The sequence below is a fragment of the Penicillium waksmanii genome (genome assembly GCF_028829765.1).
Source record: "Penicillium waksmanii strain IBT 27052 chromosome Unknown utg000008l:1.0-5622682.0:1.0-5626561.0, whole genome shotgun sequence".
Lineage (NCBI taxonomy): Eukaryota > Fungi > Ascomycota > Eurotiomycetes > Eurotiales > Aspergillaceae > Penicillium > Penicillium waksmanii.
The window spans coordinates 2549851-2564136 of NW_026643254.1; the positions used below are offsets into that span (position 1 = coordinate 2549851).

General features: G+C 46.6%; 5 protein-coding genes across 5 annotated transcripts; 2 read left to right on the forward strand and 3 right to left on the reverse strand.

Annotated features, from left to right (window-relative positions):
- Nucleotides 1-855: 855 nt before the first annotated feature.
- On the forward strand, nucleotides 856-1418 carry N7481_009264 (uncharacterized protein; the record flags this gene model as incomplete). Its single annotated transcript, XM_057268483.1, has 2 exons — nucleotides 856-872; nucleotides 1016-1418. The coding sequence occupies 2 exons, from the start codon at nucleotides 856-858 to the stop codon at nucleotides 1416-1418; spliced, it is 420 nt and encodes a 139-aa protein (XP_057119160.1).
- Nucleotides 1419-6008: 4590 nt separating this feature from the next.
- On the forward strand, nucleotides 6009-7340 carry gprC (the record flags this gene model as incomplete). Its single annotated transcript, XM_057268484.1, has 2 exons — nucleotides 6009-6888; nucleotides 6955-7340. 2 exons carry the CDS (start codon nucleotides 6009-6011, stop codon nucleotides 7338-7340), a joined length of 1266 nt encoding a protein of 421 aa, XP_057119161.1.
- A 1135-nt stretch (nucleotides 7341-8475) lies between these two features.
- N7481_009266 (GNAT family N-acetyltransferase) lies at nucleotides 8476-8979 on the reverse strand (the record flags this gene model as incomplete). The annotated part of the gene is made up of 1 exon (XM_057268485.1): nucleotides 8476-8979. One exon carries the CDS (start codon nucleotides 8977-8979, stop codon nucleotides 8476-8478), a length of 504 nt encoding a protein of 167 aa, XP_057119162.1.
- Nucleotides 8980-10028: 1049 nt separating this feature from the next.
- N7481_009267 (uncharacterized protein) lies at nucleotides 10029-10450 on the reverse strand (the record flags this gene model as incomplete). Its single annotated transcript, XM_057268486.1, has 2 exons — nucleotides 10029-10372; nucleotides 10414-10450. 2 exons carry the CDS (start codon nucleotides 10448-10450, stop codon nucleotides 10029-10031), a joined length of 381 nt encoding a protein of 126 aa, XP_057119163.1.
- A 1658-nt stretch (nucleotides 10451-12108) lies between these two features.
- Nucleotides 12109-13392, reverse strand: N7481_009268 (uncharacterized protein; the record flags this gene model as incomplete). Its single annotated transcript, XM_057268487.1, has 4 exons — nucleotides 12109-12583; nucleotides 12632-12749; nucleotides 12804-13176; nucleotides 13240-13392. The coding sequence occupies 4 exons, from the start codon at nucleotides 13390-13392 to the stop codon at nucleotides 12109-12111; spliced, it is 1119 nt and encodes a 372-aa protein (XP_057119164.1).
- Nucleotides 13393-14286: the final 894 nt, after the last annotated feature.

The window sequence follows — 14286 nt, forward strand, 5'->3', positions numbered from 1 at the left end:
ATGAATGCATGAGCTCTTTGTTGAGTGGAAAATATCTGTTCAACCCTGGCCTTCCAAGGTTGGAAGTCTTTGGTGAAGAGAATATTCTATGGATCTTCAAGTTATGCACACCTGGACATGCCCAGGTGGACAGCCAAGCTCAAAGTTTCAAGTTCGAGTTTACAAGTGGCATCCATGCCAGTGGATGGCAAAATACTAGTAGTACTACTAGTACTATTACTAAACTTGGAGTTGTATGGCATACTAAGTGCTGTTATGATACTATACCCGCGGACTAGTACTAGTAGCAATTTGGCTCATCTTGGTGCCCAGGTGGTCCAAGTTTCAACTTACCTAGGTGATAGGTTGAAGTTCGAATTGATTCCAAGGTTGCGTTCAACAAAATACTTGTCAGTGGCCCCAGGGTCTTGGCTTCAAGTTGAAAGTTCCAAGCCCTGGAGGTTAGTAGTTAGAAGGGCTCATATTAGTAGACCTCGGGAGCACTCCGAGCCCACCTGAGCAATATATAATCGCCAACTTCAAGTTGAATACCAAACTTTGGGTTAGAAACCTCAAACCACAGGGGCTGGGAACCTTTTGGAAGCCCTGGAGATATATTGACCTTGGAGCTATTAGTAGAGGATAGTAGAAATCCGTATTCGGTGTAAAACGACCTTGTCGCTCAGAATTCAATTCCAACCCAAGTTGGAACCTTGAAACTTCAAAGGGCCTTCTTGACAAGGCCTAGTAGGTGATTCCAAGGTTTACGACAACAAGGCTGCGATCGAGTCACGAGATTTCCAAGGCTGACGTTTGAATTCTTGCCTCACATGAGGCATTTCTCTGATCACAGTACGAGAATACGCCTGCGCGCCTATGTTCAAACTACCTAGGTAAGGTACACTCCTTTGCAATCCAACCTTGTTACTCGAATTTTGGACTACCGAATACGCTTCCCGGGTGAGCTTCCACAACAGTGGTGGATGCGCGAGTTGCACGACGTTTGATTACACCCGAAAGTATTACGAAGGATCAGATGGAAAGAGGGCGACAACGAAGATATCATCAATGAGAGTTTTTCATCCGATCGAGATGGCATTTGCATCCCCAAGACGGTCGTAGCTGAAGAGCAGCCTGCGGACCACCGTGTTGATGAGACATGGTTGACATCAACCCTGCAACGAGAGGGTGTGATTCCGGCCTCTCTGAAGAATGCCGGACCAATCATTCTTCATGCACTTCATCTACTTTCGCGATACCCATTCTTACCACCTGACGATAAGTCTCAGGGTTTACTCGAGGATGATTTCTGTCAAGGCCAAGATTTACTGGCTTCAGCAGCAATGGAACTCGATGTTGGAATATATACCGGCACGGTCCCGTCGAGCCATATTTCAGAGCTTCGCGATCGATCGGAATGGAATGAAGCTGCCATTTGATGGCAATGAGTGGAGGACTCGGAGGGATGCGTGGGGTTGCAACAGTCCATCGTCTAAACTACGATGACTGGGGCTATGAGATCTACCATGATATGCTAGAACTTCTCTATGCTGCTTCTCTTTGGATGGACCGTCAGCCCCGTGCTGCTTTTCACCCATTAGCTGCTCGGTACCACGGATTCGGGAGGGATGGAACGACCAAGCAATGTGAATATACGCTTGACCCGCAGAGACTGTGCCTGATTTGGCATTTTTCTCTTTATCATATTTTTGGCATTTTGCATGGCAGTCATCATATTCTGGAACCTAATGATCTCAACGATGTTGGAAAGCTTCCTTCGGGCCTTTGTTTATAATTCTGCTCTTGGGATTAATTGGTCCTGGTTCGAACATCGTTCCACTCTGCGATATATTCCCTGAAATATCTTGATTTCAAATAGCATGGCAGCTTTTTACTTGGCTGGGTGACTTATCTTCAGTCCTATCTCCTCCACGATTTATTCCACGTTCTTTGCCTCTTCAAGCAACGGAATTTTCCAGAGAAGTCTCTCCTGAAGCGGCCTCAAAAACTAGGAAAGATTTTGACTGCCCCGATCCTTGCGCTACTCAAATCAATCTTCAAGCACGATCGTGTGATCTGATTCGACAATTTCTGATTCCCTTGGCATCACGACCCAAAATTTGGTCCAGAAAAGATAGCAGAGCTGCTGATGAAAATAAAGGAGGTAGAAGATGAGCGGGCGATCGTTCTAGTATCCGGCATAGACACTAAGACATCGGAGAGATACGAATACCTTGTGGGTATACTGATACCCGATTCGGCAAGAAATGAGAAGCGTATACAGCCGCCTGAACAAGAGGAAGAACCGACCTGTTGCTTACTCGAGTTCAGCCCCGTGCATGGCCGATAACAAAGAAACCCGGGGCGTCCTGCCTGGACTATGATCCACGAGGATGTCGTCTTTGGCGATCCGAAAAATGGACTCGAGCACACAATCTTCTTTCAAATGATCGATGGCCCAGAAGATCCCATCTATACCCCTATCCATTGGAGAGATAATCACGGGGTCGACTAGTGCTGGATGGTATTGAGATCTGGTGCGAACTTGAATGTTCATCGGAGACACGATACTACCGGAGTCCGATGATATCGAATGGAAGTGGATACATTTATTGGAGATGGCATGGCTTCAGTGGTCAGATCACGGATCGAACCATGGGTGATATGATCTTACGGGGAGTACTCCGTAGTATGTACGCATAAGCTTCAGCATGATGATTATTGAAACCTCCGCGTTTGACTTCAGTAGCTCCTTGTCAAGACGCCATGATGGGAGTCTTCTACCCGGCGGTGGATCTAGCTCTTGTTGATGCTTTGGCACGGTCGCATGTAGATAAACCTAAATTGGCACCATCGCGACCAAAATCCAGGAAGCTGGGACGCTTGTTCCAATGACCAAGTGATCGCCTCGGCACGAGCCAAGCCAATATACCATGTGTACTCGTATCTTGAGGTTAATAGTCCACATTGTGATCTACGGTTACATACATCCACATGCGATGGGAAGTGCCGTTAATTAAAGTGCTCAATTTGGTAAACGGTTAGCTAAGAGGTAGAGATCGACATTTGTGCATGAACCTTGATGGGCTTGATGGGTCTTTAACGGTAGTTTACATTGCTCTCATTTTTGGGGTTCCTTGACATACGCACAGTAAATATGCCTTGAATATAGCTAGCGCAAATTTATGAATCCATACTAGTACTTATCTCTCGTACGATGTGGATGTCGGATGAGAATCCTTCGGTGGCGATGTGATCACCTGTTCTGTCAACGATCGCATGAGTCCAAGTTCGCAGCTAGGTAAGATGTTGTATTTCCACAAATTTAGGACACACGGGCCAAATCAGTACTACTCGAACCTGAAAAGGTCTAGATTGAGTAAATAGTCCCAACCATCATGGTGGTTGTAGCTCCTATCGGAAACTGAGTCCCATTTTAATCTCCGGGGATGATTCAGGCTGAAGTGAAGAGGCTGCGGGGCGTGTCTTTTCTGCACTTCGATGACTGAACTTTATCAGCATGATATCCAATGGTTCAGAAAAGCCATGACACCCCTTTCAGGCCCAGATTCCGCGACCGCCCTTTTTTCAGAATGCAGATCGACGATGGGCGGGGCAACTAACAAGAAACAGGCAGGTCAAGCAGACCCCATCAGGTTTATGGTTTGTGAATGCGGCACTCTGAACCGACAGAACCATGGTTATCTAGACATTTTTGACCCGCATCGTCGTAAAAGGACCAACTTGCTACGATGGCAAAAAAAAAATAAGCTTGTCGCTGGTCATGAAGGATCTCAAAAGGGAAATTGGCGGGCATTCTTCCACGTGGAGTCGAAGCCACGAGGGAGTTCCTCATTCACTCGCCAATTAGCCCCTTAAATCCGGTCTTGCCGACAAGCCTCCCCCTTAACCCGTACGGATAGCTGAAGTCCAATTGTTGCCACAATCCGAAAGCCGGGCGCTGTCGTGCTCGGGAAGAAGATTCCCTGAGGATGGAGACAAGTGGGTTTCTCTGGAGCACATCGCAATTCCTCAGATCGCTGCTACCGGCTTGAAGCGGTTTGGTTCTAGTGCGTATTCATCCTTCGTTGGATATTTTGGATGATCACTCCCCAACGCGGCTCCATTTACTGACAACGCTAGCACGCCGGAAGGCTCACCGCAAATCGCGACTGACCATTTTGTGGGCCAGGGCCGACCTTGTGCCCCTTGCTGTACATACAGTATCGTTCCTCGGCACATGGCTGCCACCTGGTTGCCCCTGTTCGCGGGTCGGCAGTAAGTCACAGTTAGGTCAATCCACTCCTTGACTGTCGATCAACATACATCCAGATATCAAGAAGGGGAACATCCCATTACTCGTACTGACCATTTCACCAGGTCACTGGATCAATCGAGAAGTTTTGTAGAATACGGGGTAAAGTTCTGCCTACACTTCAAATGACGCATGCTACGCCTCGAGAGGAAATTCCCCTATAAGATCCTAGCGGGGCAAGTCTCAGTTGAAACTTGTCCCGCCCCGTCAGTGGGCACCCCGATGGGGACGGGGTAAAACCTGAGCCAGTTGGAAGCCGGGAGATTATGGAAACAAAGCTTATACCGGCCCAATCGCATGGCCACAATATCAATATTGCATTCTGAGGTACTCTGCACTCCGTACAGAGTCCATACTATTGCGAACGATCTACATTATTTCTGGAACTGTCACCCTTGGCAGAATCACATGGATTTTAGATTTTAGGATTGTCAATTCTAATTCCCAGCCGTACAGTACAATGTATACTGTATGTACACCGTACTTCCTCGGGGGCTGATCCTGGTGATGTACGCCCATTGGCCATTGGCCACGGAGCATAATAACACTCAAAATTCGTTACCACACTAATCAAGCCCCGCCTGTTTAGGCACGGAGATCTAACCCAGAGCAGCGGAAGGTTCTAGCTGAGCACGCACTCATGAGATGATACTGCTGCGGTTAGTACGTATTGAGGCACGCGGCGAAACGTGGCCGCGTCTTCCGTTGGCTGTCCCGAACAGTTGCCCCTGCATTGAGATAGCAGGGATTGTTAGCAGATAGAATCTCTAATTGGCTGGGGAAATTCCGGGCGTTGGAGACCGCAGCCCCGTCTGGGAAAGTGTCAGCCTCACGCGGAGAGAGAGGCTTTCTGTGGCGTTTTTGTTTTCGCCATTCCCCCAGCTTCTCAACGACTTTGCTTAAAATTTAGACATTCATGGTGCGGTCGGCCCTGCAGCTAGTTTTTCCACTCCCCTTTTACATCGTTTTCATGCCGTGCAGCGCACGCTCAGACGGTGATCGTGGGTGGATATTGCCGTCTGGACCAAACTTTCACCCCGTTTAATCGAATGCTGTCGCAGAAACTTCTTCGAACCCACACTCACGTCCCTGTTCCGAGAGGGGTTGCCTCCGCCCAAAGTGGATACTATGATGGCTGATTTGGTTCTTGTTGCATTGCGTACTGGGGTTGTTTGCCTCAATGCTGGACGTGAGCCCACTTCGGGGCACCCTAACGGAGATGATCCCTGGTGGGCTCCGCATCGAAGGTTCCAAATTCTCTGGAGACCAAGTCATTGACAACACAATGGTCTGTGTGTAGAAATGCCATTGTCGTTCTCCTTAACCTATTGACAATAGAGTTCACTGAGGCCGTCCATGGTTTCTTTGTGGGTTCCGCTCCATCACCTTGGTAGTGATCTCTGATTACTTTAATAATCCTGGTCCATACCCCTGCCGTTGCGGAGCGTCTATTTCCATCCAGTTCCGCCTAGCCATTCGTGAGTGAGAAGAGAAAACTCTTCTTGAATTTTCTTGCCACGCATATTACCCTCTCTCATCTCACTCGGCTGGTGGAATTGGCTTTGGGTTATCACGCGAACGACGAGACGAGGCTGAGAAAATATTCTTGGCTTGGCACGAACTGCTCTCTAGTCCACCTGCAAACGATGGTCGTTGGCGGCATCTAGAAAAAGAAACGACCCTCATTACTGAAACCCACCTTCAATCCTTCAATATGTCTGCACTCCTTCTCAGCATGTTGCAGCGGGACATGGCTTCTAATAGTCCACTTCACCCTCGGTTGTCAAACGATGTGACTTTGGACATTAATCCATTGCCAGCCGTACAACGGCGAGGCCTTATCGCCATTTCTGTCATGGCCTTACTCTCCTTTCTCGCCACAGGAACCCTACTCTCATTCATCACATATCGCCTGATCTTCTGGAAATCCAGCTACACCAGATATATTGGTTACAACCAGTATATCATTCTTATCTACAACCTCATTCTTGCAGATTTCCAACAATCCCTCGCTTTCTTAATTTGTTTGAGATGGATCGTCACAGACCAGATCAAGTCTGGCACTGCCGGTTGCTTTTTGCAAGGTCTGTGGCTTCAGATTGGTGACCCTGGATCAGGTCTCTTCGTCCTGGCCATTGCCTTCCACACCTTCTTGCTTGTCGTCTGGGGACGGAAGATGTCATACAAGGTCTTTGTAACCTTTGTTTGCGGTGTTTGGGCATTCATTGCTCTTATTGTGATTATCCCCCTTGCAATGTATGGAGCCGATGTCTACGTACCATCAGGTGCCTGGTGCTGGATCAACGAAGAGCACGAGACAGTTCGTCTTTGGACCCATTACATCTGGATTTTCCTGGCAGAATTCGGGACGGTCGCTCTCTACGCGATTATGTATTTCCAACTTCGGAAACAGATTGCCGCATCTTCCATCCTGGGAAACAGCCAACTGGAGAGTCTTAAGCGCCTGCGTCGTGTTGTCGGGTACATGACCATCTACCCCATCGTCTACATTGTTCTCTCCTTACCATTGGCTGCTGGGCGTATGGCTACGGCGAACGGAGATTCTCCATCTCTCACATTTTTCTGCTGTGCCGGTAAGTGTCTTCGCTAAAGAATATTCTAACAATATGGCCATATAGACAGAACTGACATCGAAATAGGTGCTATTATTACGAGCTCCGGCCTTGTCGACGTGATTCTCTACACCGTAACCCGTCGCAACCTCATCATCGACTCCGAGCCTAGCCATGACCGCTCTTATAACAAATTCGCCAGCAGCAAAGGACGCCGCGGCGACACTCACTTAACAACCATTACCGCCGACCCCACGACACGGAGAATGGGCTTACATGACGAGGATCTTGACCGAGATGGTTCAACCGATAACATTGTCCAGCCCGGTGTCGAAATGGCCCCCATCGGAAAGGTGTACCAAGAGACCACCATCGAGATTACAACCGAGCCCGCATACCCTTCAGAAGGTGCAAGCGAACGTTCCAGCAAAGACGACTTCAACGAAACTCCTTCTCGGATGTGGAGACGATAATATCCCTTTCGCGACTTCATACGATCGGCATTATATTTTTCTCAGGCCGAATCAGTCGCATGCTCCAGGGCTGTTTCATGTTTACGACCGTGCATTATGTTTTATTTGTTGATGCACAATTTCTTTTAATACCTTTCACGGTTCTCGACTTTCGATATTCCCCGGGTTTCAAGTTTGCACATACTACTGGACCAGAACCCTTACTACATTACCACCTTTTCTTTACGACACCTTACTATCATTCTCCATTATTTTTATTGGCACTCCCATTCGGAAATGGCAACCTGTACATATTCTTAAAGGATTTCTTTGTTTTGCTTGGCAAACCAACCTATCACGAATATTCCCATGTATACTTAGTTGACGGATCAGATCAAAGACAATAAACTGGTATTCTCATTCGAAATTGTAACCTGCCTACTAAATCCCCATATACTTCATGATGGAACCAACATACACATTGCCCTTCTAGCAAATAAATAGGTCCGGAATCCTTATTTTACAATGCGTAGAGATAACGGCATTTGGCGGTATTCAATATAGAAGCTCAGATTCAACTTATTGTGCCAGTGGCCATTGCTAGAGCACCTTTCATGAACGAACATCCGGGTTTAGATCCTTGGAATTATCTGGCCCCTTCACAAGTTATTGATAACCCTCTCCAAGCTACCGTGATTTTATTGTAATCAAGATTATGACTTCATGATATCCCCCTTCAATGGATCCAGCGAACTGTTCGTTCCAGCCGAATTCCTCAACTTGAAGCACATGGTGACCTCATTTCATTGATTGCTGATGATATTGGAGTGTTCTACAAACTTTACTTGCATCGGCGTAGGAAGCAATCCGAGGTGTTGCTCAAATTCATTTGTCTGTCCAGCACTTCTCGCACCCACCGGTCCTGTGGTCTGTGTAAGTTTATTCGTATAGTCTCGTATATGTTGACGTTTGAAGTTGACTTTACTGGAAGTGCTTATTACCGTGTCTACTTGGTATATGTGCTCTATCGCTGGACTTTAAAAAAAAAGTAGATTATTAGTGCCTCTGTAAGAAGGTTTCGGAATTTCAAGTTGGTACTAGGACATCAAGTTGTATTTTCCAGGTATATAGTAACAAGCATACTAGTATGCTACCTTCAACTTTTTTCACCCCGACTCAAATCTTTGCGGAAATAAACCCGCTCGAACCCGTCTTCGGTCCTTCGCCCCTCCTCGGAAAATCCCAACTTCGCATACAATTGAATATTTTCGTGCATTTTAACATTGGTGTAGAGCTCCAATGCTAAGATATTCTGCGATATTGCAAAGTTTTCCGCGTAATTCATCAAAACGCGACCATACCCACGCCCCTGTGCTGCTGGGCTGACAACCAAGTTCTTGATCTTCATTGCCATGGTACCATTGTCACAACTGAACATAATTGCACCGATCGAGGTGTGATTGTTGTCTTTTAAGACAAAAACTGGGCTTGTTTGGAGCACTGAGTAATAGTCCTCCAACATTGGAGCGGGTGGTTGGCCAATCCGGTCGATATATTTCGAGTAGGCGGAATCAACCATGCTTTTAATGGCTGGTACATCATCGACCGAAGCTTCGATTATGAAAACTCCTTTCTGGGTGGACTGGGAAGGGGTGGCCATTCTTTCTGTTCGCTAGAACCTTATAGGCGATTACGCCAGAACCATAAGAGACGAGATCTTGTGCTAGACGGGCCTTCACTAGACAGAACTGAATGGTACGAAGGGTGGTGATGAGCTGACTACCCGAGGCTATCTAGAATGACTAACGGGTGGGTGCGGGATGACTCAAAACGGTTTGATGCCTGAGCCCCGCAGACACTCACAATTATTCTCCATATTAAGCTAATTTCACGCCGATAGTATCATCAAATGACGCAGATCTAGCTACATGTATTCCCATTCCCAGAATTTCTCCAATATTAAGCCCGTGCCAGTCAGTAAAGGCAGTGCTGGGGACGGGAAGCGGAAGGAATAACTACCATTAGCTATTCGGTCATCAAGGCATGTGGCAGTGAAAAGACACCATTAATAGTATAATGTTAATTTCGAATCAACTCAAAAACTTTGGACTGACCCGATATGAGGTTCCGTCTAATTGTGGTGGCTCTCAGCTGACTGCTTCTAACTGCGTGGATTGTATACTGGGCGGGAGGTAAAGTGGTCGCATCAGATGGCCCCATCTCGGTTCTTCGGTCACTTGCAACTCAACCTCTTTCACAATCCCAATTTCATTATTTCGGCTCCCTGGGATTTCGGCGAGGTGGATATCATCTTTTAATCGCGTGAGACCTCCTTTGTGACGACTGCGCGTGGCAGTGCCTGAGCTGTAGTCCTCGAGGTAGCTTTGAGATTTGCTACCTGATTGGGTCATCCAGCCAGGTGCATGACGCCGCATAAATTGTCTTAGAAAGGGTAATCAGGGGCAAATGACGATGAGATCTGATTCGACATTGCTGTGTCATGGTATTTGGCTTGCTGTTATTCATATGGAAGCGGCAGAGGAAACTTGAATCCAAATTTGAGGTTCCGCTACTTGATACGTAGGATCAGTTGTTGTAAGGGACGAGATCAATGTCACAAGACGCAGAATGCTTGTTATCAGGGTTCTATGATTGAAATTAAAATCATTTCAATATAGATTGAATAAAAATATGTGAGAGGCTTGGTACTTATGCGCAGCCGATAGCAAATATCGCGAGCAGACCAATTTTCTGCATCCGTGGCATATGTAACCCACATAACAACGGAATTGGAATCACGATGAGTGCTAGGTCTGTAATGATATTGGTCACTGCCGTGGCAATATATAGACCATTGCGATCAATACGGGAGCCCCCTGTAATCGATGAACTCCAACTCCTTTGGATTGGATTACAAGTGAATATGAGTGCGAAGATTATTGCAATGCTGTAACCACCTACCACTGCGGATTTTTTATTCATACTGCGATGGTAAAGAATCACCAGGCCGAATTTTGCAAATGCAAGAGCAGGAACGTATACAACAGCGGCAACTAGAACAATCTACAATCCCATAATTAATTCATAAGCAAACCCAAGAGGAATGTGCTAGCAGACGCGGCCTTGGTCATGTCCATAGCAACCAGTGAATCATTATGCGCTCAGTAGCTGCGATAAAAGCCAAGGGCCACTGATCGGCTTCAATCCTAATATCTTAGTATTATTAATACACGGCAAGTCTACCTAATAAGGCGAAACTGCACGAAGCACGGAGTACGGATTATGCAGGGTTCGCATTAGCTGCTTACGTCCTCAATTTTGGGGTCCACAAGCCGGTGTAGTATGCAGCTGTCGCATTGGATACTGCGGTCGCAAAAGTGCGAATAAGAACAAGACAATGAACATTCTTGGAGTGCTCGAACGGCTGAGTTATTCTTAGCCAATCAAACTGTCAGACATTTTGAAGGCCCGAGACACCCCGAGGGTCAAATTATTTGACAACGAAGGATTCGTTGGGCGGGGCGGAGGTTGATCCCGTAAACCTTGACACTACTCGACCAAAACATGGTGCTGAGGGTAATGTTCTCGCTGTTCTAAATTTGGTCTGTGCATTTCCTGACCCCATAGAATTTCAATGGAGCCTTTGGATGAGCCTGTAGTATGTGGAATAAGTCAAGGTGAGAAGGCGGGGAAAGTGAATGCGGGTCTAAACAATTCGCGCCATGAAGCCGAAGGGCCGCACCGGTGCAATCTACTTTCATATCGTACTTGTAGGTACTAGTTAGTACTCGTATGCTCCTTGCACACACTTCAAATATTCAAACAGAAATAACACTTTGTATTTTAATTTCGAGTAAGTTTACTGTGATCAATTAGCTAATGTTCCGTCACCTCTTAAAGCAACCAAGACCCTCTCGTATTTATTACCACTCACTTGGCATAACTAAACTCGAGGTTCAAAGGTTTGCGTAGGATATGTAGGTAAATTATTTCCATAAAAGGAAGCTACAGCCTTCAACTGGCTATACTGATGACTGAAAACATCTTGTTGGCGTCAATTCCTACTACTCACCTCTTTCAAATTTGAAACAGGAAGGAGGCGGTGGTTTTGTTCAGAAGTGATCGGAAGTCCACGATGAATTATCCCATCAAAATTCTGTAAACCAATTATGCGTGCAGAATCCTTCGGGTTTTCCCATCTTTGATCAAGCACAAAAGTATTGAATAAGATTCTATCGTGAAACATTTCTCGTCTGTGCAGAGATCGGCTTCTGAATGTGGAGATGTTGACCCACTCCGAGCACGTAACCTATTCTGTGCACATGCCAAGTATGTTCTGGCAGGCTCCCTGCGGCATGGATCGATTGAGGAGAACATCATATTATTCAGTGATTTCAGAAGATAGTATTGTAGCGAAACACGTTTCAGATCCTCTATGTGTGATCCTCTCCATCCAGGACCTATCAGAGCGACTCAAAGGTGTACTAAGATCTGATAACCAGGAACTAATCCTTTCAACTTCATACCTCTCCAATTCGATTTCCAAGCCGCTTGGTATGTGACGATGTAAGCTTTCTTTCGCTTGCAACTTGAACCCACCCCTTCAAATGGACCTTGTTGGTAAATCGAAGAAAGAAGCGGTCAATCCACTCCTGATATTCAAAATACATCTAGAGAAAGCGGGAATAATTTCTATCTGAAAGGATTTGAAGAGTAAAGGGAAACTCGTGAAATTCTCTTAAAGCCGTAAGGACATATCTGTATATACATATTCAATCTACGTAGGTATTCAAATACCGTGGCCGGCATGTCGTGTAGAGTCTGATCGTGATGTGTTATCGTCGGAAACGACTTCAATGTCAACCTGCTTCGTGATCCCTGGATTCATATCACGAGGAAAGCCATGGTCGCCGCCCGTCGCGGCGCTGTTTTCTCTGTCAAGAATGTGATCTATGCTGCCATACTCTAGGTCATGAGGTTTGCTGAACTTGCTACGCGACTTGCGTGTCTGAGTGCCATTGTTTGGGTTTGTTCGACGGTTGCTGAAAGGACCGCTGAGCTCGTATGACCGAGTGACGCTAGAGAGCTTTCGTACAGAAGAAATGATCAAGGGGCGAATGCATGGAATCGACGAGGTGATAATAATTATGGCGTTTTCGACGTATCCCCAGCGGATCAACTCAATTCCACCGGCAGAGCCAAGATTTGTAATGCTGGGTAAGGTATCGAGCTTGGTAGTCTTGATTATGGACGCCACCATAGCACTGAAAAGTCAGTATGTATGCGAAACAACAGAAGCAAGATAGACTAACACAATGCCCAGGCTGAGAAGACCAATCAAACTGATCTTGATACGCAACTTCAAATTGAGATTCCAGAAAACAACGGTTGGAAATACAGCCAGAAATAGATCGGCAGCCGAGTTGAAAGCTATGGTGGATAATGTTAGAGATGTTTGAGGTGGATTGGTATAGATAGACTCACTGTTAGAGAAGTACGCGAACTTGATGACTGCGTCTATATCCCCACAAGTAGTTTTGACGAGTGGATCCCAGAGGATGTTCACGTTCTTGCAAATGCTCAGTGGCAAAACTGCCGATGCAATATTCCCAGCAAGCTGGATGGCGAGGATAACCCATAGTGCGATCTTATATGCTTTCTTTGTCCCAAGAACCGCGACAAGATATATGATAAAAGAGGTTCGAGCGAAGGTGGTACTAAGGGTAACGATGGGGATTTGTATGGCGATGTATTTCAAGACCAGGGAAGTGTCGTGGGTAAAGGGGTCACCCAGGGGCTTGCCAAAGCCGTGATCGACGGAAAGTGTGAGAAAAACGGTCGAGACAATTGCCGAAATCTAAAGCCAAAGATGTTAGGAAATTGTGCGCAGGACTATAGATTAGAGTAGTCAAGTCCATACCGATGCGATGATCATCAGTACATCGTCAAAGTGAAAGCGGTTGATCTTAATCTTAGCAAAGACCCTAAGGATTACAACCAAGACCGCGATGATCACCGCGACCCAGATCCCTCGTTCGAGAGCCGGGCCGTGGTTTGGTGTGGCCTCTGTCATAACGATTCCGGTGCGGGATTGGCGTGGTGATGATGCCTAGGTGTGCATTGCTGAAACAGCGTGGATATGTGCCCTTAAAAAGAAAGCATGACAATATCCTTGTGCTTGGGATTATACTTTGTAATAACTTTTGAGTCTGGTGGCTGAAAATTGGCCTTCGAGGGACAAAATTCGGCAGGTGGAGGGCAACGAGTCTGGTTCACCCGCAATCAAACATGACCAGGTAAGTGCTGAACGACCTCCGGTTGCCCCTGGTTGAAGGCTAAACAATCTCCGAAAAGACCAATTATCAGCAACGTCGTTCATAAAATTCCGGACCTCTTAAATTGTGTGGCTGTCCGAACAATCAAGTTCCCTGGCCCGTGTAAACTCTGATCGATTGATTTCCCCACCGGGATCGACCTGATAGGGCTAGGGCTAGCCGATCTGAGACAAATAGATCGCCCATATTCGGGTGTGCCTTAAATTGCGTAACAAGGTAGCAGTACGGTCTCCGTGGCTTTCCGGCTAAAATGTTTTTGCTAAACCAACCAAGCATCACCCAAGCATTGCAGCTGAAGCATTCTGGAAGGTTGCCAATTCCGTCGATATCATATTGGCTGCTCGAGATAGAAAACGTTTGCCACCAGGTTGATCGGTTAATGTACGACTCAAGTACCGAAACTAAATGCCTACGGAGGGACACGATCGCCAAACCATGTGGAAGTACGGAGTAACTAGTCCACCGCTCGGTTCATTCCCGGTCAATCCGATGCATATATCCACCGGTTCTGTTATTCAGTAGTGTGCCGACTTAGACGCTCTGGGGAACATCTCCGACAGGCTTGTGGACAATCAATTCTTAGGGGGGTTTGCCATTTTCAGACCGAGGAATGTCTGCATCCCCCATATAAT